The sequence below is a fragment of the Podarcis raffonei genome, chromosome 8 (assembly GCF_027172205.1).
Source record: "Podarcis raffonei isolate rPodRaf1 chromosome 8, rPodRaf1.pri, whole genome shotgun sequence".
Taxonomy (NCBI): Eukaryota; Metazoa; Chordata; class Lepidosauria; order Squamata; family Lacertidae; genus Podarcis; species Podarcis raffonei.
In genome coordinates, this window is record NC_070609.1 from 16,195,731 (window position 1) to 16,221,850 (window position 26,120).

Genomic DNA, 26,120 nt, shown 5'->3' on the forward strand with positions numbered 1-26,120 from the left:
GAGGCAGTTGGAGGGTCTGGCATCGCTACCCACACCGTTCATCCCAGACAGTGAGATCCAGCTCTGAGGCCCTTCTTGGATTTGCCTCACTGTGAAGTTAACTGAGGTTACAGGGAACCAGGCACAGGGTCTTCTCAGTAGTGGCTCCCTTCCTGCGGAACGCCCTCCCATCAGATGCCAAGGAAATAAACTACTATCTGACTTTTAGAAGACATTTGAAGACAGCCCTGTATAGGGAAGTTTTTTAATGTGTGGTGTTTTATTGCAGTTTTATAACTCGCTGGAAACAGCCCAACATAGGTGCCAATTCCCTGGGGCCCTGAGTGCCCAACCACCCACAAAATTCCCCATGAAGTGGCCGGGCACTCACAAATTTCAGTGCCAGGGCCATGCACGGTGCATGGCACCCACAGCCCCAGGCACCCATGGTCACGGGGCCAAGTTGACACTCCTGTAGATCAGAGAGGCTGGGGCAACGCAGTCAGATGGGGGGGGGGCATATAACGAATTACTCCTGCTACTGATATGCAAAGTCTCCCTAATGGAAAGAGTGTATACTTGCTGAGATATATGCAGACTGTACACTCACTGAAGGCTATGTGTCAATAAATGTACCAATGTCCAGGTCAGCTATTTGTGAATACAGGGGCACTTGTTCAATGTAACATGTGAATCACCTTTCCTATGATTCTTTATAAGGTAGTTTTCTCTGTTTAATCAAAAGTAGAAAATAGAGCCATGGAAAGGGTTGTTCCAGCTGAGAAGCCAGAAGAAATTTCTTGTTGGAAAGGTCTATTTTGAGGAACTTTCCTTCATCTGCAAATTGTAATTTAAGCCAATAATTTAAAAATAAGTAGGTGGACTCAATGAAAAGTTGGCCACCGGATTTAGCAACTCATGCTTCTCAGATACAATAACAAAGTGTTGTCAATATATTTTCCTGCTGGGGCCCCTGGATGTTTTCGCAGTTTCATGGCCAGCAGACAATCAGGAAAGTCTCTCCAGCGATGGAGGAGCAACAAGTGGAAAAGCTTCACCTGTTGAACTTGCTCTCATAATGCAAAAGTAATCCTGGCAGCCTAAAGGTGACATACCATTGAATGCTATGCTGTGCCACATTCCAAATCTCTCTATTGCTGCCATTTAACCATTGCACTACAAGCAGAAATCCAACTGGTAGAGCTTAAGGCTGTTTCTCTCCTTCCCTTTTTTTTTTAAACAGGACTCCTGGATCACTGCAGCTGCCTAACCAGCAGAAATGTAGCTGGCAAAGCTTTTATAATGGCTGTTATCAAGAATGAAATTCTGTAGCTTTTCATACCAAAAGTGCTCCAGTTTATTTTTCGTCCTGCTTTCGTTGGGCTGTAATGCAAGCTTGACACTCCAGATGATAAAAATGCAATAACCCTGGGGAGGCATTGTAGCACAGCTAAAAGCATGGAAGGATGTGTGGCCAGTCCAGGATAATCCCACCATTAATGGACCATTACTGGGGCAATGTCGTATTGCAGAATTACACCTTCCCACCCCCGCCCCCCAAAATCCCATCCAGCTGGTCCTAGTTGGTCAGCTGCACTGGCTGACTGCTGTGTAGCACAGCCAGATGTTGCAGAGGGCAGGGCTCTTGCACTTTTTAATAGTTGTGCAGGAGAGGGGATTTCAGCAGGGTGGAACAGGACAGCGTACAGTGCAGAATTTCAGCAGGTGCAGTGATGGGGGAAAGTTTCGTCTCTTGAATTACTGCCTGTTAAGCACAGGAAGAGCCCTGCAAGAGAGAGAATAAAAACTTTGTTCTAGGCAAGTGGAAAAACACATTTTCTGCAGACACCCATTTCTCCAGCAGCACCCAAGAAAGAAAAACAAATGCATCACTAATCTCTTTAGAGGCTTACCACAAATCGGGGACTCTATGTAAGGAATGTGGCATGTCAGGCTTGAGCTTCTGGTCCCCTTCCGCATCTGGGTCAACACAGAGGGGCACCTCACCATCTTCTCTGTGATGCACATTTCTCCCAATCTTTTCTCCAAGGAGCTCGTGGTTTCCCCCCTCCCCGTTTTAATCCCCATTAACAACCCTGTGAGGTAGGTTAGTCTGAGAGGCAGCCCAAAGGCACCCAGGAAGCTTCACTGCCCAGTGGCATAGCAAGGCGGGGGGCACAGGGCCAGTTGCCCCGGGCATGAAATTGTTAGGGGCATAAGATTTCAACACCTGGTGGTGCCTCAACACAGCTGCACGGGCTCCATTGAAAACGGCTTCTCCATGCGAAGCAAAAAGTGGCCTCTCCAGACAACAGAACGACTCTTCTTTTCCTGTCTCTGTGGCTACAATTTCCTGGGTGATGGAGACACTTCCATTAGGCAGCTGAATGGGCATGCGTGCTCTGTCTGTTTCCCACCCACCCACACCTCCACACAGCCCCGGGCACTGGCAACCCATGCTATGCCACTGGCATGGCCATGTGAGGATTTGAACACTGGTCTCCCAGGTCCTAGTCTGATGCACTAACCACTAAATCACATTGTCTTCCTCCTCCTCCAGAAAGTGAAAATGCCCAAGCATAAGAGGGTCACTTTTAAATAAATCACATGACATTGTGCAATCCTTCAACAGCCATCGTCACCCAAAAAGGGGTTGTTACAGAATTGCATAACATTTGTACGCACTATCTGTAGACGCAAATTCGGGGGTGGGGTGGGGGTGGGAATACTGCAGTTTATGATGCAAAACATCTCACCATCATGGGGAAGACTCCTGGGGGCCAGGGGTCAAATGTCTGCTGATTGAGTACTAAAGGGCAGCTATTTCCAGACTCCTGATCTTCCTTCTTGTGGTTCTTCAGCTTCACACCAGGCAGGCCTTCCAAACAGAGAGCTCCTTCAGTTAACAGCATGTGCAAGGAACCTTTGGCCTGCCAGATGTTGCTGAAGCACACCTCCCATAATCCCTAGTCACTGACCGTTCTTCCTGGGGCAACATCTGGAGGGCCAATGGCTCCCCAAACCTGAGTTAGAGGATTGTTCCCTCAAAGGATGGTCATCTGTCATGGATGCTTTAGTTGAGATTCCTGCATGGCAGGGGGTTGGACTAGATGACCCTCAGGGTCCCTTCCACTTATACGACTCTATGAATCCACACACTTTTTAATATATAAATGAGGGCTGGTTTTTTTGAGGATTTTCTTCTGCAACAAAAAAAGCGCTTCTTCTTCAGCGATCACTCGTAGCTGAGTAAGATTGTCTTCCACAAACATGGTTTTAACAGAGAGTCCATAAGTGACTGTGGAGGCCAATTCTGGATCCACATGTCCTTCCACAGTGGGGACATTGGTTTCCGGGTGGGAGTTGATCATGGTGTGGATTTGCCAAGCATGCCTTCCTCTTAGCACGTTTCTCCCTTGCGTCCTGAGTTTGAGTGTCTTCAAAGCCCATGACATCTTTGGTAAAGGCTGTTCTCCAACTGGAGTGCTTACAGGCCAGTGTCTCCCAGTTGTCAGTGTGTATAACAAAAAAGTACACAAGCCCAACCTGGAGATGTCAGGAATGGAACCTGGAATCTCCTGCACGAAAAGCAGATGCTCTACCATGTGTGGTTATCTAACTGTGGGGCAGCTCTCTCTTTGGAGTACAGTGGTACCTCTGGTTAAGAACTTAATTCATTCTGGAGGTCCGTTCTTAACCTGAAACTGTTCTTAACCTGAAGCACCACTTTAGCTAATGGGGCCTCCTGCTGCCACCATGCCGCCGGAGCATGATTTCTGTTCTCATCCTTGGACAAAGTTCTTAACCCGAGGTATTATTTCTGGGTTAGCAGAGTCTGTAACCTGAAGCATCTGTAACCTGAAGTGTCTGTAACCTGAGGTACCACTGTATCTGACTTTCCAGGGAGAGACAGCATCCTAAAGCAAGTTGTGCCTCCAGCCAAGAGGACTGGGACTGCATGGTGAAGAACCCTCACTGCCCCCCAGCGGAAAGCGCCCTCACTGTGCCCTTGCTTGGGAAGAAGCAGACTCAGAAAGGGCCACTGCTTTGTTGTTAGGAAGCTTCCTTGCAATATTAGCAGGGGGCTTGCTGCGCCTCTGTTTATGCCTGCATTGAGATTAGTGCCTCCAAGCTTCAGGCCCTCGAGGGCAACAATAGCAGGTTTGCAGAAGACTTCTTGTTTTTCACTTCACCACCCAACATCAGGAAGTATCCGTGGGCAGATCTACACTGTGCATTTAAAACATGTGACTTCCCCCAAATAATCCTGGGAACTGTGGTTTCCCCCTTACAGAGCCACAATACCCAGCACCCTGAACAAACTACACTTCCCAGGATGCTATGGGGCAAGTCACGTGCTTTAAATGTACAGTGTGAATCATCGGCTCTGATCATTGGTTTCGGGTTGGCGGAGTAGAAAGTATATTTAAATGTTTGAGAAGCAACCCTTTCAAGGGCTCAAAAAACAGTTACAAAACTAAGGGACTGAGAGGGCTAATTAATTCAGGCAACCTTATAAAATCCGGTGAAGAATTTTAATAACCAGTCTGAAAAGTTTAATGGTTGAGGTTGTTAGCTTTTACCCCCTGGAAGAGCTCCTGCACATTTAACAGCTGCTGGACTCAGAAAAGTTTCTAAGAGGTGCAACTTATTCCTACCACTTATCTTCATGCCACGAAAAAGTTTCCTTCAAAGTGTTTGCTTGCTTGCTTGTTCAGAAGCTATTAACAGCACAGGAGCCCTGTGAGGGAAAATTTGGTCACCATGCTTCTCAAATGTCATCAGCAAAGGTTGCCAAAAATTTTCCTGGCTGCGCTCTTGTGTCTTTAACATGACCAGCAGAAACTTAGTAAGCAAAGCTCCTCCAGCATGATAGCTAGACTAATCCAGAATGCAGCAGCTAGACTGGAGACTGGTAGCAGCTGCTGGAACCATATAACACCGGTCCTGAAAGACCTACATTGACTCCCAGTAAGTTTCTGAGCACAATTAATGGTGGATAGAAGCTTTGTGGCTTGAGGCTTGAGGGAGCATTAACAGTGACTTCCTAGAAAACCTCAGGGATCTGCTTGGGGTATAAGGGTTTAGGCAGTCCCTGAGATATCCTGGACCCAAATTGTTAAGAGCCTTGTAAATTAATACAAGGACCTTGAACCTGGTCTGGTAGCATATGAGCAACCAGTGAAATCTTTTGAGCGCTGGAAGGGATGTGCTGGTGATAGTCTGTCCCCATTGGCAATCTAGCAGCAGTGTTTTGCACCAACTAGAGCCTCCGGATCAGGCCCAAGGGTAAACCCGCATTTATGAATCACTTCCTATGATGCATCACAAAATGATTTGCAATGCAATCTATATGTATAAAACAATTATATATATATATATATATATATCAGAGCAACTGAAACAATTGCAAACACACCCCAGTTAAAAAAACAGTTACCAGACCCTCCTATTTTCCAGGGACAGTCCCTGATTTACAGAAACTGTCTCGGTTTCTGATTTGACCCCAGAATGTCCCACTTTTCCTTGGGATGTCTGTATTTTCATTGGAGAAATGTTGGAAGGTATGGAGTTATGTGTTCCTCCCCCCAATCCAAGGAGATAAGTAACTATAACACCTTGAGAAGACACCTGAAGGCAGTCCTGTAGGGGGGAGTTATTTAAGGCTTAATGTTTTATTATGTTTTTATATGCGTTGGAAGCCGCCCAGATATTATGAGCAGGGTATAAATGTTGTTGTTGTTGTTGTTGTTGTTGTTGTTGTTGTTGTTGAATCGGGTGTCCTTATTTTCATCGGAGAAATGTTGGAGGGTACAAGTAACTTCCCAGTTGTTTTGGCTGTACCTTTCCAAAATCCAAAGTCGGGAACTGTTTGCCTCATCTGTTAAGCCCGCCCTAGCTGGGCCAAGATAAGCTGCAAAGGCATTTTGAAGGAAATGGAACAAAAGGCCTCTCTCACCTTTCTGGGTAAGCACACAGCCCAGATAAAGAGCTACCAGCTTGTTCACTGGTCTCTCTAGCTTCACACACTACAGTGGCTTGATTTGGTTCAGAAAGGGCAGATAAGCTTTATCACTGGCTCTCGGCTGCTTTATCAAGCTACAGTTAAGCATGGTTAGAGGCAGGAGGCAGGCGGAAGCAAGGAGGGACATTGTCTGCCCTACGCAAGATAGGATACTACTGGGTTTTGCTAGTGGATCATGTTTCAGTTTCTCCATGCTGCTGACTAAGCAAGCTGGGCTCAATGAAATCCCCTCTTCCACGCAGCTATTCAAGGCGCAGAAACATAGGAAGCCTCCGAATGCTGAGTCAAAGCCTTGGTCTAGCCAGCTCAGTATTGTCTACACCAGTGGTTTTCAACCAGGGAGCCATGGCACCCTGGGGTGCCTTGAATGATGGTCAGAGGTGCTGCAGGCAACACTGGCCTCTGGCTTTCTTTCTTTCTTCCCTCCCTCCCTCCCTCCCTCTCTCCTCTCTGCTTCCCAAAGGCTTGCACAGCTGTTTGTTGCAGCAGCTCTGGCTACAAGCTCCCCAGGCAAATAGTACCTCTGGGGCTGGCGAGGGGGTGCTTCCCAAGGCCCCTGTGGGGCAGTGTGAGGAGGCACCTCTCTTGAGGGAAGGGAGGGCAGCTCAGAGACCAGGAGTGGCAGCAGCGGCTGGCCATAGGACTCCCAAAGAGGGGGGAGAAGAGAGGGGGGACGACTCCACAATGGAGGGTGTTTTCAAAAAAGGGTGAGAGGCTGCCATCTCTGCAGGCAAGGGGTGACATAACTGGGCTCCTGAGCCCCACAGGGGTGCCGCAGAAAGAAGGTACTTGGTCTAAGGAGCCGTGGACTCAAAAAAGTTTGAAAACCTCTGGTCTACACTGATTGGCAGCAGCTCTCCAGGAATGAAGACTGCTGTCTCCTCTCCTAGCCATACCTGGAGACGTCAGGAACTAAGCCTGGAATCTTTCTGCATGCAATGTGGATGCTTTTTGCTGGTTCAGATCAACCCATGTTAAGCAAGCTAGCCTTGCTGCAATCTCCTCTTCTGCACAACAATTAAAGTCAATTGGCCACCTTGCAATGAGTCAGACCCTTTGCAGAATGGTAGAGTTGCAAGAGACCCCTGAGGGTCATCTAGACCAACCCCCTGCAATGCAGGGATCTCAACAAAAGCATCCGTGGCAGATGGCCACCCAACCTCTGCTTAAAAACCTCCAAGGAAGGAGAGTCAGTCCACCACCTCCCCAGGGAGACCGTTCCACGGTCAAACAGCTCTTTCCGTCAGAAACCTTCTTCCTGATGTTTAGACAGGCACAAGCTCTGCAGAATTTTAGTCTGGTGTCTTTTCCCTCAGCGCTTCCAGGGGACGGTGGGGATTGAACCAGGATTGCGGGGACATCCTGCACACAAAGCGGATGCTCTAACCAGTGAGCTACAGGAAGGGTGCTCTCTTTTTTAACACCTGCCCACCATTGCTATTGTCTGCAACATGTCTCCTTGAATGGGACTAGCTGCATGCAAAGGGAATCCTGCACCAAGAAAACCCCAGTTGGTGCAGTCATTGACGGTGCTACAAATAGAGTCCCTTCTATTTCTGAAGTTCGTGGATGAATGAGAATAGGGAAGCCACAGGCCATTTGCACACTTATAGAGCAATAGCACCCTCTGGTGGCTTTAGGAGAGAACTGCAGCTAAAGGAATTCGGGATGATTCCTTAGGGCTTAGGACCATCTTAGTTTCTGACGCTACGGGATGCGAACGCTAACATTTTCCTCGAGGGGAAAATTTCACGCAGTGCAAAGGAGCACAGCCAGCAGCACTGTGCGAAGCTTGTTGCTGCCGTTTGTCTTTTATTAGATCGGAATATATGCTGAGCCTTTGCCGAAGAGGTTGCATCATTTGGGACTGTCTAGTTTCCAGAAAAGGAGAGCTAAGAGGTGACATAGAATCCAGCGACGCGGACTTATAAAAAATATTGGGGGGGGCCCGGGAAAGCTCATGAATAATAAATAAGCTCATGAATATGCAAATAAAGTGGCGCCGCCTCCTCGTGAGCGAATAGGGGAGAGCGTGCTGCGCCTATTAATCAGCTCCAAAGGAAATTGGGTGGAGCTTTTGCTCGGGAGGGAGGGCAGGAGGCATGCAGCCCGCCCCCCCTGTGCATTTTGGGCTGGGGGAGGGGCGGCGATGGCGCTCTGCTGGAGGGGCGCCGGAGATTATTGGGGGGGCGGAGCCCCCCCAAACGAATTTTTGAGGGGGCTCGGGCCCCCTCAAGCCCCATGGAGTCGGCGCCTATGATAGAATCATACAGTTGGAAGGGACCCCGAAGGTCATCGAGCCCAACCCCGCTGTAATGCATAGCAAGCGTATCATTTTATGGCATGGTGAAAGTGAATAGAGAGCCCTCTCTCTCTCTCTCTCTCTCTCATATAACTCTAGAACTCAGGGGCATTGAATGAAGCTGAACATTGCAAGATTCGGGACAGATAAAAACAAGTGCTTCTTCATGCAGTGCAGAGTTAAACTGTGGAACTCACTGCCACAGGAGGCAGTGACTGCAACCAACTTGGGTGGCTTTAAACTAGACAAATTAATAGTGGGAAAAGTTCTCTGCGGCTACTTGCCACAATGGCTATGTTCTGCCTCCACAGTTAAGAGGCAGTAATTCTTTTGCATACCCATTGCTGAACAGGAGGGGAGAATGCTCTTTCCTTATCCCCTGCTTTCATGGCCCCCACAGGCTGCTGTTTTGCAGCTGTGAGAACCGAATGTTGGACAGGCTTGTCCATTGGCCTGATCCAGCAGTCTCTTTTATTGTGGTTGTGCTCATAACTCAGTGAGGTGGGTTAGGCTTAGAGGCAGCAACTGGCCCAAGGTGACGCAGTGAGCTTCACGGCTGAAAGTGGGGTTTCGAACCCTGGGCTCCCACCACCAATGACACATTGGCTCCCAATTGTGCCTATGTGTGCAGAAAAGGCACATGGGGTGCAACCCTAGAGCAAAACGGTGCACGTTGTGTTACTTTCACATACGAAATGTTCTGAACTGGTTATGGCAGCCCTGTTTAAAGTAGGATCAGCCTTTGCCAATGTGGAGCCCTCCAGATCTTTTGGAGTACGGCTCTGTCTTGCCAAATGCAAGACGGCTCTTTTAAAATTAGATTCAGAAGCAATACAAACGCAAGTGGGTGAGAAGATTTCAGATTTTATTATGAACAGCAAGTAAAATATACATTACCAAGCAGCACTTCAATCTGCCAAGGGGAAGCCTTGGAGACGTGGTGAGGTGACCACCAGGTAGCCTTCTTTTGCACAGCTCTGTGGCCAACAGCCTGTGCGCGAACTCCCAGCTCCTGTATTCAAAACTAGGTATTTTATAGATGCTGGTCCCTGCTGGGGCTGAGCTACTCTACATCAAAGACCTTTTTTTTTCAAGGGATGGAGAAAGCAATAAAACATAGATGGCCACAGTCAGGAAGAGATAACCAGACAGGAAGAGTTGGCCATGTCAGATCACTATCTCCTCAAAATTGCAATAATCTTCCGGAATAATTATCCCATACAGGCTCCCATCATTCCCAGCCAACACATACTTCCTAGGGCTCATGGGAGTTGTAGTCCAAATTGTTATGTACTGAAGTTCTCACCCTGGGCCAGCAGGGGGACACTGTAGATAGTTTTCACTCAGGTTCACATATGCAAATAAGGGATTGAAAGTGATGTTCCGTGATTGGATAGTTACAGAAAATGGTTACTGTTGCATTCTAGTGGAGCTCTGTATAAGCAGGCTGGCTGAACCCTTCAGTTCAATTCTGTTCTGGCCTGTGAATAAACAAGAGCGGTTTGAAGAATCGCTGTGTCATCTGATATGTTCACCCACAACTTAACACAAACCATCTGGAGAATACCAGGTTGGTGCACGCTGGTATACAACATAGAAACCTTCAGCAAAGGTTTTTTTTCTCTAGCGGGAGAGCAAACCGAATGCAAGGAATTATTAGCATGGAGAAGGAAAATCCCAAAGAGGACATTCACTCCATTTCCTTTATGTAAGAAACATGTGGTCAGCTTTGTTTGGCCAGCAATTGTGGAATGGAGCCTGTTGCCACCCCACCCCCCCAGCTGCTAATGAGCTACAACCAATATTTTAAGACCCACCCTAATTTTTTTAAAAAAGTATTTTTTTTATTAAAGGATTTTCATAGTTAACAAGGGTACATATGGCGTCTCTGTTTTCAGAGGATAGAGACTTTTCTACAGGTCGGCTACATTCGGTGTGAGACACCTGCTGCCATAGACTTTTGTTTTAGCTGGCTTGAATGCCGTCTTTCTAAATCCCTGTAACCTGCATTGGGACCTCGTGGTGAAGACCAGTTAAGAAATCCGATGGAACAATAGCAGCTCCTTCATCACCCCTGAGGGGTAAGCTGGCTGGGGCTGAATGGAGGTTGTCCAATACATAAGTGGAGGGCCATGGGATCCCGTCGCCCCTTGGAATATGGCTCTGGCCACTCAGAAAGGCCATTGCAGAGCTAGGAAATATGTAGACCAGATCGGGGAGGCAGATAAGCTTTGCTGGATGAAAAGGCTCCCTTGCTTCAAACTTGGATAGTGTGTGTTGGGATCTGTCTAAAGCGCACCATTGGGCGGGGGTAAAGGCAAACCGCTGGAGTGTTACAGCACCTGCTGTCGCTGCAGAGACTGATACAGGATAGACATGATTTGTTGCAGCTGGGGCAGAGGGAGGCATCCAGTTTTGCTGCTGCAGATTCGCTGTGGCGTTTCTTCTCTCTGAGCTCCTCCCAGCAGTCATTCCTCCTCTGGTCACTGCTGCAGATGCACAACCTGACTGCCTGTCTCCAGGCCATGTGGTGTAACCCAGCAAGATCTGGAGGGACAAAGCTGACTGTTTTAGAACGGAAACGCTTCCTTATTTGCTTTGTTTTGAAAGTTCCTTTTTTGGGTGCCTGTGTACAATGGCTGCACCTCCATCATCATTTCTCCCCCCCCCCGCCCAAACCACAAACACAACCTTATCCTTTATTTGCATCATTTATTTTATTAGTTTTTAAAAGCTGTATAAAAAAAGATAAGAGGCGTTTGCTTTCTTTAAAAAAAGGCAAAATTTGTTGTATCAATGGTGCGTAAAAACAAGCTGCAGGTACCATATTTACAAAATCATTTTCATTCCATAAATTACAAAGCTCCCGATTGTTATTTACAGAATACATAATATATATCTAAATAGATATATTATCTGTCATTTTATCAGCAACAACAAGAATAATAATACTTTCCCCAACAAGAAGTAGGTCCAGTCAAGTGCCAACAATCCTTCAGTAGTATTAATAATAGTAAGAACAATAATAATAATAACTTGATAATAATAACAATAATAACTTGATAAGAGCATCTCTTGAGGTAGATAAGTATTATTATTGCAGCTGTGTGCATTCCCAGGAGAAAAGACGCAAGGCAGTACGGCATGTATTTATATTTATATTTATATAAATATATATGTGTGCGCATGGATTCAAACTGTGCGATCCTAGGCATGTCTACTTAGAATTAAGTCCTGCTGGATTGAACTGGACTTACTGCCAAGTATATGCACGTAGGATCACAGCTGGGATGCATCTCAGCGCTTACAAAAACAAAACACCTATAATTTCTAGACCTTAAGTCAGAGAAGGGGAACCTGTGGCCATTCAGGCGCTGCTAGACGCAACTCCAACCTCCCACCAGCACTGAGCATGCTGGGAGTCCAAAGACAAGGTCAGCTGAAGGGCTACAGGCTCCCCCAGCCTTGCCTTAAGTAGCAGAAGAGCTGGAAATGTAGGCGAGAGATGCCTGGGTGCATTGCAGAAGCTGGGGGTGGCAGCAAAAGGAGACCTGAGCAGCAACAGCAAGGGAATGAGGCTTTAGCAGAGGGTGGGAGGACCCTGCAGCCCTCTGGGTCACATCAGCCCCGCCCCCCCGCCAGTGCAGCCCAAGGGCTGGGGGGGGGGGCTGAAGGGAGCTGGAGCCTGGCAACATCTGTAGGATCACAGATCCCCCCCACCTCTGCTCTAATGCTATTTGGACCTCTGCCTTGCTGCAGACAGAGCGCATTTGCACGCAATGGCATGTTTTCCCATAAAAGTGCAATAGGGGGTCAGGAGCTCTCCTGTCCCTCTCTTTCAAAGCAGAAGCGTTTGGTTCTAAAGTGCAGGATAAACACACAGCGCCTACAGAAAACCTCTTTGAGAAAAGCCACTGAGAATTAGGAACTCGCGGGTCCTTTGCCCCACCACTTCACATTTCTCTCTCTATAAAGAGCTGAAAACACACACACTCTCACACACTCACACTATATATATATATATATATATATATATATATATATATATATATATATATATATTACACTCACCTTACCCTGCTCTAACCACTGGCAAACACAGCCCGTCCATTCTGGAAGGGCTTAATCAGACAAACTGGAATGCTACAGTTGTTCAACACCATAGAAACAAGGTCAGCCCAACCCAGCCCCTCTCAAGGAACCTCTCCAGACTCAAGGAGGAGTCTTAGGAGCCAGGTGTCCTTCGTGAAGGGATACTACGGTTTCCCACCCCCAAAAAACCCCCCACAACCACCCCCAGGCTCTTCCCAGTCTTCAGGGTTTGGATGCTCGCTTCGTGAGCCGTTTCAACATGTTGGGGTTGGGTCTCTGGAGAACGGGCATCGTCGGCTGAACGTAATAGTAAGTTACAGGGTAGTAGCTGAACACTGTGCCTTGTGGGTGCGGGATCCAAAGGGGAGACGGCGTTCGGTAGCGATGGGGCTCCTGGAAAAGGGGGAGAGAGAGGTCAGAATAGGACTTCTTAAATACACAACATATTGGTGTAGTTTATTAACGCTTGGGCACAAGATAAACGACCTCAGTACAAAACAAAACAGAGACGATATAACACCTGTCCTGAAAGACCTACATTGGCTAGCAGCATGTTTCCGAGCACAATTCAAACAGCCAGGGTCATCCCCTTAGACTGGTTGCATGTAAGGCAGGTGGGCGGGTCGTTTGAGCTTGGTAGGCCAGTGCCCCCTTTGCCCTAATCCAAAATGCAGCAGCTGGACTGGTGACTGGGATTGACCCCTGAGACCACATAACACCGGTCCTGAAAGACCACCCAGTACATTTCTGAGCACAATTCAAAGTGTTGGTGTTGACCTTTAAAGCCCTAAATGGCCTCGGCCCAGTATAACTGAAGGAGCATCTCCACCTCCATCATTCAGCCCAAGAATTCCCTCATCATTCAGCCCAAGATTCCCTCCCTGCAAGAAGTGGAAGTTACAGGGAACCAGGCAAAGGGCCTTCTCAGTAGCGGCACCCGCCCTGTGGAACGCCCTCCCATCAGATGTCAAGGAAATAAACAACTATTTGAATTTTAGAAGACATCTGTTTAGGGAGGTTTTTAATGTTTGTTGTTTTATTGCGTTTTTAATATTTTGTTGGAAGCCGCCCAGAGCGGCTGAGGAAACCCAGACAGATGGGCAGGTTGTAAATAATAAATTATTTATTATTTTTATTATTATAGTACAAAACACTGCATAAAATTACATTGCTGCCTAGAAGCAAGCACACAGTACAGAACCAGATTCCCAGCCTCTCTCCTATCAGCTTACGTGTTTGGGGAGATTTGCTCCCCCGGCTTTAATCTGCGATGTCTTTGCTGCAGAACGCCTGCCGGAACTCTCATCCTCTGAGGACGACGCACACTCAAAAGGCGACACCGAAGGAGACTCAGAGTGATAGTCCGACGTCTCCGACTCAGGCGATGCTTTGCCACTGCTGCTGCTAATGCTTCTCTCCACTTTCTTCTCCTTCTCCTTCTCCTTCTCCTTCCTCTTCTCCTTCATCTCCTCATCATCCTTCACTGTGAAGGGGCGGTTGTTTTCGCCAAGCCTGGGGTGGGGGAGAAGGAAGGTAGGGGTCAGACACTGGAAGGAAGCACTTTCCCTCTATTTACACTCACAAGCTTCCATTGGAAGGAAGACAGGCAGTTTTTTTCTTAAATGTTTTATTTTGCAAGCAGAGAACAGTTCCAATGATGGCTTGGTTTTTTTAAATGAAAAATGCAAGGTGAATCGAGAAAGCTCAAATGTGGATCCAGTGAATGGGGACATTTGTTTTAATCACACGTTATAGAAAACAATGAATGCCATAAAGTATTAGATCGAATATTATGTTAAACAGAATGTCCTTAATCCTGTATTTAGACAATACTGTGCTTTGGAGAAACATAATCTGAATCCTGAAATGCTATTCAAGCAGGGAGGGGGGACTAATTTGTATCAATCTTACTTTTGTAATGTGGTTGGGGGGTATGAAAATAAAGAAGGAAATGAAAATCCATTTACTGTATGCTCCGGGTGATAAGTTATATGAGCTTCTACATAACTTTAAGAACTGAAAAATATGACGAGCTAAACGAATCGCAAGCTTTAAAACTGCTCTTACAAGTTGCTCTATTCATCTGAAGGATGGGGGTGCTTCAAAGAAATTATTGGGTTGACCAAAAACTCAGCTTGAACAAGAATTGTTGATGCTCAATTAAAAATCAACTTTTAGCATAAGAACTTTACACAACACAAAGGGGAATCCCTCTTTCAAAGGGTGCTTTCCATTATAACTCACCTATGGGGTTGTTGCTTTTTTAAAGGGACGGTTCGGTCGAATGCACTCACCTGCAAGAAACCTCGCCAGGATCAATCCAGATTGTAATTTCGCCTTTCAACGTCAAGGCCGAGTAATCGAGACCACTCTCCATACAAGCTTTCAGGATGGCATCATCCTTGGTATACTGCCTGTTGATTCGGATGCACCTGCGAGGAAGCAGAAAGGGCTTAGATTTAGAACGAGATATGGTGATCAGGCACAGCAGGTAAACTTACATTCCCATAATGGGGAGAACCACCCGGACACCCCCAAGAAAATTAGCATGGTTTGCTCTTATTCCTTTCCTCTAAAGAGCTTGGCGGGGTGGCATCTGCACTCTCCCCCCACCCCCCCATCCTCACAAATCTGTGATGTAGCTTTGTCAGAAACTGAAGAGACCTTTAAGTCTACTTAAGAGAGGCAAACAAGCTATTTATACATATTCAAGATTGCCAGCACTTCCATTTTCACATTTTGAATACAATCATTTCCTGGGCTGTTGAATTAGCATTTTGAATGCATTTTTGTAAACACAATGGGGGGAAACCCTAGAACCACGAAATTATGCAATACACATAGACCACAATCCCTTTCACCTTACAATTCTAAATATTTTATATCTATAAAAATATGCATAATTATTTAACAGGTATAGCCCTATCTATAGCATCTTACAAATACTTATTATTATTAGACTTATTGTTTTTATTGCACAATTTAAACTTCAGAATTAAGAACTGTAGTTTGCCTACTCCTTGCGCCCTTTGCAACTGTCTGCCCAGAATCTACGGCCAAATCAATTTTGCTGGGTGAATCTAACATTTCTACTTTTGCTGGGTGACTCGAACATTTGTTCTCTACGCGTGCGCAAAGTCAATTGCCACTAAGCTCAGCAGGATTTACTTGAAATGAACATGCTCTGCCACTCGGGTACTCTGTGTACACAGCAATTTGTAATATTATAAAACAAGGACTGCCAGGTAATAATCTGTAGTACAACAAGCTCCAGACAGAGTCCTTGCAAACAAAGCTTCCAGCTGACCTGCAGGCTGGTGACACAGGCGTAGCAGCAGCCAACTGGTTTGTAAACCGCAGTTCTCTATCAGCTACACAAATAGCCTTGAGAGGTACAATACAGTTATTTTGCAGCTAGCTCTGCAAACAGCTGCCGCCATAAAGAGGCATCCAATCGTTGCCTCATCCTCGACAAACAGACAGACAAGAGGCGAGGGTGACTAACAATGTCTGGGATCTCAAGACAGAGCAAGGAACATAACCGCTGCACTGAGTCTATTTCTTCCCCTTTCTCCTTTAAATGTGAAATGTATTTATCCAAGTAGCTAGCCCTCATGGTTCCGGAGCGGAACACAAGTTATTGGCAAAAAGCACAAGCTCTTTTTATCCCTTTCTTTAAGGCAATGAGAATCAGAAGCAGCTGTGTATTGTTTATTTACTCACATAGCACCAAAGTCCCTGCCCTGAGGAGCTTACAATCTAACCTTCAGCCCTAATAAGGAGCTTGTGGTCCTCTAGATACTGCTGAGCCTGCAATTCCCATTATCCATGACCTCTGACTGTGCTAGCTGAGGCTGATGAGGAGCTTGTAGTCCTAAACTATTCTACAGCTCCCCCCCACCCTGATCTCGGAGGAAGAAAACTAAGAGGAGGAAGGAAGCCAAAAAGGGCAAACAGAGGGAGAATGTGCCTTATTTCCATTACAAGTTCTTAAATTTTGTCACAGTGGTGTGGCAGCCACCGAGCTGTATGAAGTGTAGACTCTTTCACCCAATGTAATGTGTGAACAAGCCTGTTGGCATTCAGAAAGGGAGTTGATTTAGTGAATTTCTATGCCGCACTCCATTCAAATGAATCCCAAATCGGCTTACAAACAGTGTGCATTTCCAAAACAATTTAAAATCAGCACCTAAAATCAGCAGCCCACAAATGTTGAGATTTTGTAATAACACGGTATTTGGTAACAACATGAATGTCAACTTAACCATTAACAGTCCGAAAGGTGGGGGGATCTGTTTGCTGAAAGCTCTTCCATCAGTTGACAGTATTCCAATTTTAGTTCATTAAAAAAATAAATCAGTTTCCTTGCTTACCTGTAAGCCTGCCCTTTGCAGGGTTTGTCTGGGTACCAATGGTCCTTGTAGCGCTCGCACAGGATCGTGGCCAGGCTCTCCCTGAAACGCTCCACCTTCTCCTTTTCCAGCTTCCGGTCGCGATCCATCACGCGGGAGATGAACCAGACTGCTTTTTCCACTTCCTCCTTCATCTTGGGCCCTTCGCTGTGTACGTCCTGGGGGAGAAAAGAAGAAACCCCATTCAGCAAATGAGCCCTGCAAAGAAAGCAGCCAAGTGCTCCATTGTAGGAAGCGGGGAAACTCTAAAAAGTCACTTTGTGCCAAAAGAAGTGGTCCTTCAATTTGCAAGGTACAGATTTGAGAGAGAGAGAGCTGTGTTCCCGCACAGCACGAGGAAACTCTTTGTTCTAAAAGCTTGCAACACCAGGACCACAAAATAGTGACTCGGGCCTATGAAGCAGAAGTGAGTCACGGAGGCAGAGCTTGCAGGGCTGTTACATCAGGTAACAACAATGGACCGGGCACGCAGACGAAAACAGGCAGGGCTTTTGCAGCAGCGGTCAGGGGGCACCCAGAGGTCAGAGGTCCTATAGCCCAACCCCGTCTGCCCTGTCAGTCCCATACCAATTCAGCTGAGTAGGCAACCTTTTTGACAAAACACTGGCTCCAGAACTTTTGGACAAGGTGGTGTTGCAGTGGGCTGCCTTGTGGCCATCTAGGACTCTCTAGCTTGCTACTATTCACACAACCCATCCATCCTTGGGTCAAGGAGGAGGATGAGAATTACAACACAGCCAAAAGGGCATTTGGGAGGGGCGTGAATGCTTGTGGGTCAACACCCTTATCAATAACAAACATGTCTCTTAATTACAACACTCCCCTGTGCCCTAGAGGAAAGGGGTCAAAAACTAAGTCCCTTATCTTTTTTTAAAAGGGGGAGGGGAGCCTTCAGAAACTCAGGTATATAATCTAATCACCAAATGGCACCACGTGGAGATCTCTGAATGCCAGGCTGGTGTCCGACATCTCCATCTGGCCGGCTAAAGAAGCTTATTTATTTCATTTACATCCCGCTTTTTTCTCCAAGCAGTACACTGTTCACCCACCTCCTCAATTAATCCCAACAACGACCCTGTGAGGTAGGTTAAGGGGCTGTAACTGGCCCAAGGACACCCAAGTGAGCTTCATGGCAGAGTCCGGGGATTTGAACCCTGGCCTTACAAGTCCTACACTGCGACCCTGGCTTCCTAGGGTACTTCTGCTATAGGGCAAGCTCTATAAATTAAGCAGGTTAAGAAATATGAGGAAGGCAAAACATCACTTTAGAGAAGGATCTTAGATATTTTCCTTGAAGTTTGAATTTGTCTTGTTCTGAATTGTTTTATTTGATGGCTTAACGGGTTGTAAACCGCTTTGAGAGTTTTCCTTCAAAATATAAAGCAGTATAGAAATGATGATGATAATGAAGAACAAGAAAAGTAAAGTAAAGGAAGGAGAAGAAGATTATTCACAGGGAGAAGTGGAAATGGCCCCTAGACATTCCATTTTGGTGACTGTAACCTAGGTTTTTAAAGTACCATTTGCCAAAGCTACCTGCCCTACATTCTGCTAGTTCTCTCAATTGATACTGATGGTACCAAGAATTCTACTTCCCTTGCCAATCACCTACCCCCCACCCAAACAGCACACACACTCCAGTTAAGAACAACCACCGCCTGGATCCTCAGCCATGCCATTTTGTACGCACACGCTCTTCCCCCCGCTGGGCTGGCCCGCTCAGTTTCCGGGAACAGCTTGTTGCAAGCAGATTACCTGCCATTGACGGGACACAGAAGTACACACTGAGTTGGTTGCAAAAGGTTGCAACACGAGGGGCTGGGCCTCGAAGCAGCAAAACAAAAAGAGAAAGGGCCATGTGTGGGCTGCCAACCTCTTCCTATCAACACTGGAACGTGACTGGGTACGTCTGCATGCGCTCACACACATCCGTACAATCTCTTGCACAAGGCAGTTGGGGCAAGGCAAGAGATTTATGGTTTGTTGATGCAGAAAGAAGGCTCCCTTGCACCCAGCTGTGTTTAGCTTGGCTAGAGAGGCAAATGAATGTTGCAAATCAGGAAATAATGGTCAATGTTGTTGTCCATCATAACCCCAGCCCTATGCTTCCAAAACACACGGAGGCAGGTTCTGCCCCCGCAGAGTCGAATCTACAAGAACCGTCAGCTGAGTGAAATGTGGGCAGAATCTATATAGGAGCACATGAGTCAAAACCAAACATGACCTATAAACAGAGTCACACCTTGGGTCCCTCTGCAACTGTCTACACTGACAGGCAGTAGCTCTCAAGATTTCAGACAGAGATCTTTCTCTGTGCATGACAGGAGTTACCTATGATCCTGGAAAGCTAGTCTAAATGCCATACTGTTAAAAACCCAGATATATATAAGCTAGGTACCAAATGGCTCCTTAAACCAGGGTTACAGCCTCCAAAATGGAATGTCTACTTGCCAGTTAGGGGCCTGATGGCTCGTGAGTCTTTTTGCTTCCTAAAATTCGTTCTGACTGCGAAGATAAAATATCATTGATAAAATTCTACAGGATGTGGTGTTAGTGTGTGGAAACAGGCAAGATCCTAAGATCCCCAGGCGTGTACCTCCAGATGGTGGAGACATCAGGCACCACAAGTGGCCAATAGCCTGGTGCAAAATGTGCCCAGAAAACACTGCCTCCAGTTGCTGCTGGTCTACAGTTCCTATCACCACCGGGGTCAGGGTTGACAGGGGTTGGAACTCAACATCATCTGGAAGGGCACTTGTCCCCCACCCCTGCAGTGTAGGCCTTAGAAGCACAGCATCTTGAACTGCACCCAGTATACAACAGGCCTGTTCTGGTGCTCAAGCAACAGCAGAGACAGTCCAAGGCAATGTGGGACTTGAGGCAAAGTCCACATGGCTGGCACACTTGTACGTGTATAGGTATGCTCACAAGCACATGCAGGAAAAAAATTACCATCAGTCGTTTAACGGACTATCTGCATCTCTTTTGAAAGAGTGAAGATCAGACACCCGAAGCAGGCCACCTCGCCTGTCTAATGACAGGTCTGGTCCTGACAGCCATCAAAGAGAAGCCTGGATTATAGCACCTTACAGGCTAGTCTTGAGGATAACAAAGGAGAAAGTTGCAGCAGCAAGACCAGGTGTGAGGAACAGATGGTGCTAAACCACAACGGCCACCAACTCCAGCAAACATGGCCAGAAGGGCCCCACCCCACCCAGCACCTGAGCAAGACACTTGCTGGACAGATAACAAGAATAACGCACGGCATTATTTGCCAGAAAGGCAAGCCATTACATAGGTCCCAAGGCTGTAAGGAAGAGGAGAGGCACCTGTTTTTAAGCGTTCACCCACCTCACCCCTCCAAGCCACAAAACCTGTCAAGTATCATTAGCTCAGCAAGCTATCTGCAGCGTCTATCAGCTCACCTGCGTTTATCACCGACTCAAGAGTCAAACTGAAAGAAAAAAATCAAATGATATCATAGGGAGAGCGAGCCAAAACAATGACACAAAGCAGCTTCCTGGAAATGGTAAACATTGCGGAGCACATTAGGGTCCCACAAACTACCGGTACTTTGGAAGTGGAAGCTAATACTGGGGTGGAAAAGGAAGCTTCAGTTCCTGGCAAGACACACATTACTCACAGGATCACCAAAACCAGAAATCAAAAAATCTGCCCCCACCAGGGAAGCCTGAAAATCCACCCTAAAAGCATTTTTAAAAACCTGACAAACACAACATTTAAAATTTTTAAAATCCAGTGGTTTTTTTTGGATCACTTAAAATGTGATCAGTTCCACTTTGGGGCTCATTTCAGCCTGACAAATATCAAATTTTGGTACCAGGTTGTAACTCAGGTCTGGGGGGTCCTTTGTCTTTTAGATGCTGCTAGACTATGACTCCCATCAGTCCCAGAAAGCACAGGTAATGGGGGGCCCACACACCTGCCCTAGGACCTCAGATGGCCCAACTTTAACACAGAGGCACACACACCCAAACTAAGTCACGGTTGCTGCCTGAGCACCTGCTGTTTTTCAACTGCCAAAGCCAAATCTGACACCTGTTCCTAGACCTAGACAAACACACACAAACACACACACGGTTTGTCAGTCAGTTCCCACTCAACCTAAGTGAAAAGGTGAACTGGGTATTCCTTTGTGCTCTCCTCTGCCCTCCCCAAACAAAGGGGATTCTGGAAAATGATTTCCCACTTGCCTCACCCCAGGAATTTTTGGACATAGGGGCTTTTCCAACTTCCCTCTTTCGCTTTCTGCCTCACGGGGAACAAAAAGCAAACCCTTCCTACTCCATCCTCTTTTCAATGCCAGCTAACTCGTGAGGCTCCTCACCAAGGACACATTCCCGATAAAGCCGTTTATACATCTTTTAAAATAAAAACAAATGTTTGGCCAAACAGTCCGTACCCAGGAAGGAAAGCCTCCATTCAAAACATACATAACCCGCTCTGTTTGCAAACTTACTGAATGGGTTCTTGCAAGGCACCATTCCTCTCCACTTCAGTGTTCCCCGCCTTGCACAATCCACAGTACAAGAGGAAATCACACTGGCCTACTTTCCAAGGTTAGTTTAAGTACCACTGAGATGTTCTACACCTAGGAAGCACACTACGTAATACCAGTATTGTTTGCAAAGCTAAGCAGAGTCTGGTTTCAAAACTGGATGGAGGACAGTGTGTGGAGATTCCTGCATTGCAGGGGGTTGGACTAGATGACCCCTGGAGTCCCTTTCAACTGTACAATTTTATGGTCTATGATCTACTCTCTGTGTGTGGTTTTATTATGATATTCTGGTGGCTATGCACATATGGAGGTTATCCTATTTATAACCCAGGCATTGCAAACAGTAACTATGCTTCTAGATCAGGGTTTCATCAAACTTGGGTCTACAGCTGTGTTTGGGACCACAATTCCCATCATCCCTGATCAGTCAGCTAGGGATTATGGGAGTTGTAGTTCAAAAGCAGCTGGAGACCCAAGTTTGGGAAACCCAGTTCTAGAGGCTAAAGCAGGCATAGGCAAACTGGGCCCTCCAGATGTTTTGGGACTACAACTCCCATCATCCCTGGCTAACAGGACCAGTGGTTAGGGATGATGGGAGTTGTAGTCCCAAAACATCTGGAGGGCCCAGTTTGCCTATGCCTGGGCTAAAACATTAATCCAGAAGCTATAAAACAGCAAGCAACTGAACACAACACTTAAGACAGATTTATTTAGCCTGGGGCCTCCCTCCAGATGCGTTGGACTAAGATTCCCATTAGCCTCTTCCAGCACCCTGATGGGAATTTCCCCCCGAAACATCTGGAAAGTGCAAGGTTGATAAGGAATGATTCAACCTCAACCCTCCCAAAAGTGCAGACAAATTAATTGTTTGGTCTACCAGCAGCTGTCCAATGGCTATTTAGAAACCTTGTGATACAGATGCTAATTTAGCAAGATCCACCCTCTCCTGGGGCAATACAGGACCCATTAGGAAACAATTGATATTTTTTTAAAAAAATGCAAATGAGAGGCTATATAGGAGGCTCTAAGCTATGCATTGCAGTGGTCATTCCAAAAACCAAGGTGAGACACACAACAGATAAAAAAAGAGAAAGCGTTCAGACACCTTATCTAAGCCCATCAACAATGGCCCTTCACAAATGTGACTTAGCAGGCTTTAAATGCTAAGGGGCACCTTTTCTGTTTGGTTATCTTTTTAGGGAGGGGGTAGGGCTTTAACAGATATTCAGGAATTCATGCTGCCTGGAAGGAACAAATGCACCCCAAGAGGTGTTCACTGCCAGCCCTTTATTCAACCACTTCCCGAAATGCACCATTTAGCTTTAGCCTGTGGACAGGAAAGAGCTACTACTACTGGGTCACAGCTTGCTACCAGGGGGGTTGCAATAGCAGGACTGCCGCCATGCAAAGTACATGCAGAATGGTCCCTGAATGCATATTTGGGTCCAAAGGTAGCAAGACCATTGGCTTAAGGGTGATGAAAAAAATAAATGCTATCCAGCAGAGACACCAAAATGCAACACATCGCAACATCTGAAACTGGAGCAACCCACTAGGAATTTTGAGATTCTTTCCCTCCTCAAGAAAATGGGAAAGGATGGGGAAACTGGGAGCACTCAGACTGTTGCTAGACTACAACTTCCATCATCCCCTAGCCATTGGTCATGCTGCCTAGGGCTGATGGGAATTGGAGTCAACCACATCTGGATGGCCGCAGTTTTCTCACCCCTGAGACACTTGAAGATAATATTAACAATAACAATAATAATATTTTTTTTATACCCCATCCATCTGGCTGGGTTTCCCCAGCCACTCTAGGTGGTTTACAACACATATACAACTAATATAAACCATTAAAAACTTCCCTGCATGCAAAGCTATTTATACTGCACTTGATTTGTCCACTTGCCAGAACATCCATGAATGAGCCTCAATATAGCATCTCTCCACCTGACATCCCAGATACACACACATGCAAAGTGAGCGTGCAGCCGGGAATGGTCAGAACAACTCACACAGACCAAACAATGTACTGCACACACCAGCCCTAAAAAAGCCTAATATTTAGTTCTCAGCTCTGCAACAAACTCTTTGATCCAGTCTTGTGCAAGTCACCAAAAATCGCAGCTACTACCTGCCTCAAACACATTCATCAGGAACAGAATCCCAAAAACCATGCCCCCAAAATGTAACTTTTTAAGAAGGTATATAAACAAGCCAGATTGATTGCATTGGCTGCAGGTACAAATCCACACCGCATAATGGGGAATCTGGACTCAGCAGGTAGCTAAAGACAACCCCCAATTCCTTAGCAAATGTACAAATGGATTTGCAGTCCCATTACACCCTTTGGGTTCTGTCCTAAAAACATCTTAAAATCTGCTTAGCATTTATATATATTTGGGCGTATGTTCTCCCTGAAAATGGAGCTCCATTGAAAGACACAATTCCGTGGACCTATTCTCTGAGAATGTGTCTTTCAAGGGGAATACCATTTCCACGGGGCAGTACACCTCCCCAAAACTTTCCTGAACAACAGAGAACCCACCTCTATTAGCACAACAGAGGGTGCAAAACAAGGAATCGGCAACTGAAAACGCAAGAAGAGCTCTGCAGGTAGATCTGACCAACCCAAGGTGCCCAGAGAAGCTACCAAGCAGGACCCAGGTGCAAGACCGCTCTCCCCACCTGAGATTCCTGCGCAACATCAAAACAAACAACCCAAGAGACCCCCACACAACGCACCGGCGAAATCACGCAGGAGGGAGCATAGGAATGCGTTTAACAATTTAGTTCCCAGCGGAGCGCGGGAGGGGAGAGGCAAAGGCCGGTCTCCCTTCTCACGCCGGGCACTGATCTAAATGAAAGTTGCAAAACAAACTACAGGACAATTTCATCAGCAGGAAGGCGATAACGAGCGTCAGAGGAGGAAATACGCAGAGAGTGGGTTGGCAATCGGTAACCTGGGGGAAGTGGGTACCGAGGTCGCGAAAGGGGGAGAAAATGGGGTGTCGAGATGGGGGCAGGAGGAAGGTCCCGGCCGAAGGAGGCGGTAGTCTAAACACACGGGAGTCTTTGGAGCACCCCAAGGCTGCAAATCCTTTACGCACGTCCCTGGGAGAATGGAGACCCCCTGAACTCTGCGCGTCCTTCCGATAGGCACGGGGAGGGTCGTGCATTGACCTTTAAGGCGCCACGAGCCATGTGAAAGGGGAGCGGGGGAAGGAATAGACTCGGAGGGGAAGAGGAAAGGATTTGGGAACCAGACAAGTTAATAGAGCGAGAGAGAGACAGACAGACGGACGGACGCAAAGTTCAGGTAGATTTGAGGTGTGCTAATGTTAAAGACGGGACGCATGGGAATTAGGGGTGGGAACGCGCATGCAGTGGAGGTGGTCGCCGGTGCAGTGCCAGGATGGCTCCGGCGGGGACGATAAGATGAAGCAGGGTTGAGTCAGATCTGGAGGATGAAACTGTGCGGGCGGGGGGGAGAGCGGCACAGGCACAGATAGCAATGCCAGCAATAGAAAATACCAGCGATGGGGAATTTAAAGTGGGTTGAGGACTGGAGAAGGAGGGGGGGAATCGAAATAAAAAATCCTACACGACCTCTCCCCCAACCCCGGACCCGATCCCTATTTCTAGGGACGGAAATATCACCGCGGGTGGGTCAAATCCACTGAGGAAAGGTTTCGGCCAGGACGGGGATCGAGTGCGTTCGCGGGAAATAAAAAGTAATTTAAAAAGAAAACTGGACAGCTAAGCAATAATTCTTCGCGGGGTGGGGAGGGGGGTGTCGTCGGTGCGACGCCAGGAATGTTTGGGTCCGGTCGGGAGAGTCGGACAGGCAGAAATGAAATTTTGGTTGGGGAGAGGGGAGGGAATATCAGGGAGATAAAAGTAAGACGATCAGGGAGTGGGGAAGCAGGGGGAAAATCCGGGGGGGGGGGAAAGCCACACACACCCGCTAAACAGAAAACCAACCGGATCGGGCCCCTTAATTCGGTGGAAAGAGGAAACTCTATGGGAAACGTTTTAGGAAGAAAGAGGGTCTAGCGCATCAATCCCTTGAAGAAACCCAGAATCCCAGAAATAGTTTCCCCATCGCAACCGCCAAACACTCCCCGGGAAGGAGAAGGAAGGAAAAAAAACTCCAGCTCTCTCGGGGAGGAAAGAGGTACCCGGAGTAAAGAACCCCGCATCAGATCGCGCCCCGCTTCGCCCCCGCATCAGCCTTACCCGACAAGGCAGCGTGCGCTCTCTCGCTCGATCTCTGGTCCTCTGCTCTGGCCAACCACGCGGCTCCCTTGTTTCGCTCCCTTGGGCTTGTGCGTTCCTCTTCCTGGATCCTCTGATTTATGAGAGGCGGGACCAAAGCGCGGGGGGGAAAGAGGCGGGGGTTCCCTGCGCGACTGTCGCGTCAGCGACCATAAATGGAGATCCTGTCCACGTGGGACCTTCCAGCGTGCAGGGCGAGGGGTAGGAGGCTTAGGGAGGACGGGAGGGGCGCGTCACGGGGGGCGTGGCCGGCAGTGCTGCGGGGGGTGCTTCGATATGCTAGGCTCTGTACGGATCTCCGGACGAAGGGATCAACATGACAATAGGAGGAAAGGGCGGGTGGGGAGATGAAAGGGGTTCTTTCTAATCTGATTAATTTACCGGTAATTTCTACACCGCCCTTATCGGAGGGCGATCACAGAGCAGTAGGCAAAATAAAAACACAAAAATGCATGACATAGTAACAAGGAAAGCAACAGCACCCCTATGCAGTTTATATGTACTGTATACAGT

General features: G+C 47.2%; 1 protein-coding gene across 1 annotated transcript; it reads right to left on the bottom strand.

Annotated features, from left to right (window-relative positions):
- Window positions 1–12,595: 12,595 nt before the first annotated feature.
- Window positions 12,596–25,730, bottom strand: LOC128418456 (protein BTG3-like). Its single transcript, XM_053398156.1, has 5 exons — window positions 25,569–25,730; window positions 16,772–16,968; window positions 14,693–14,830; window positions 13,631–13,910; window positions 12,596–12,791 (listed from the first exon to the last, which is right to left on the bottom strand). The coding sequence occupies exons 2-5, from the start codon at window positions 16,942–16,944 to the stop codon at window positions 12,621–12,623; spliced, it is 762 nt and encodes a 253-aa protein (XP_053254131.1). The 5' UTR covers window positions 16,945–16,968; window positions 25,569–25,730; the 3' UTR covers window positions 12,596–12,620.
- Between the last annotated feature and the right edge of the window lie 390 nt (window positions 25,731–26,120).

What these genes read in the sequence shown, in the direction of transcription:
- LOC128418456 (XM_053398156.1), bottom strand. Translation starts at nt 16,944, where the DNA reads ATGAAGGAGGAAGTGGAAAAAGCAGTCTGGTTCATCTCCCGCGTGATG. An exon ending in TGCAAAGGGCAGGCTTACAG is followed by an intron (nt 14,831 to 16,771) that starts GTAAGCAAGGAA and finishes GCTTCCTCGCAG; the next exon opens with GTGCATCCGAATCAACAGGC. An exon ending in GAGCAAATCTCCCCAAACAC is followed by an intron (nt 12,792 to 13,630) that starts GTAAGCTGATAG and finishes CCCCTTTTCCAG; the next exon opens with GAGCCCCATCGCTACCGAAC.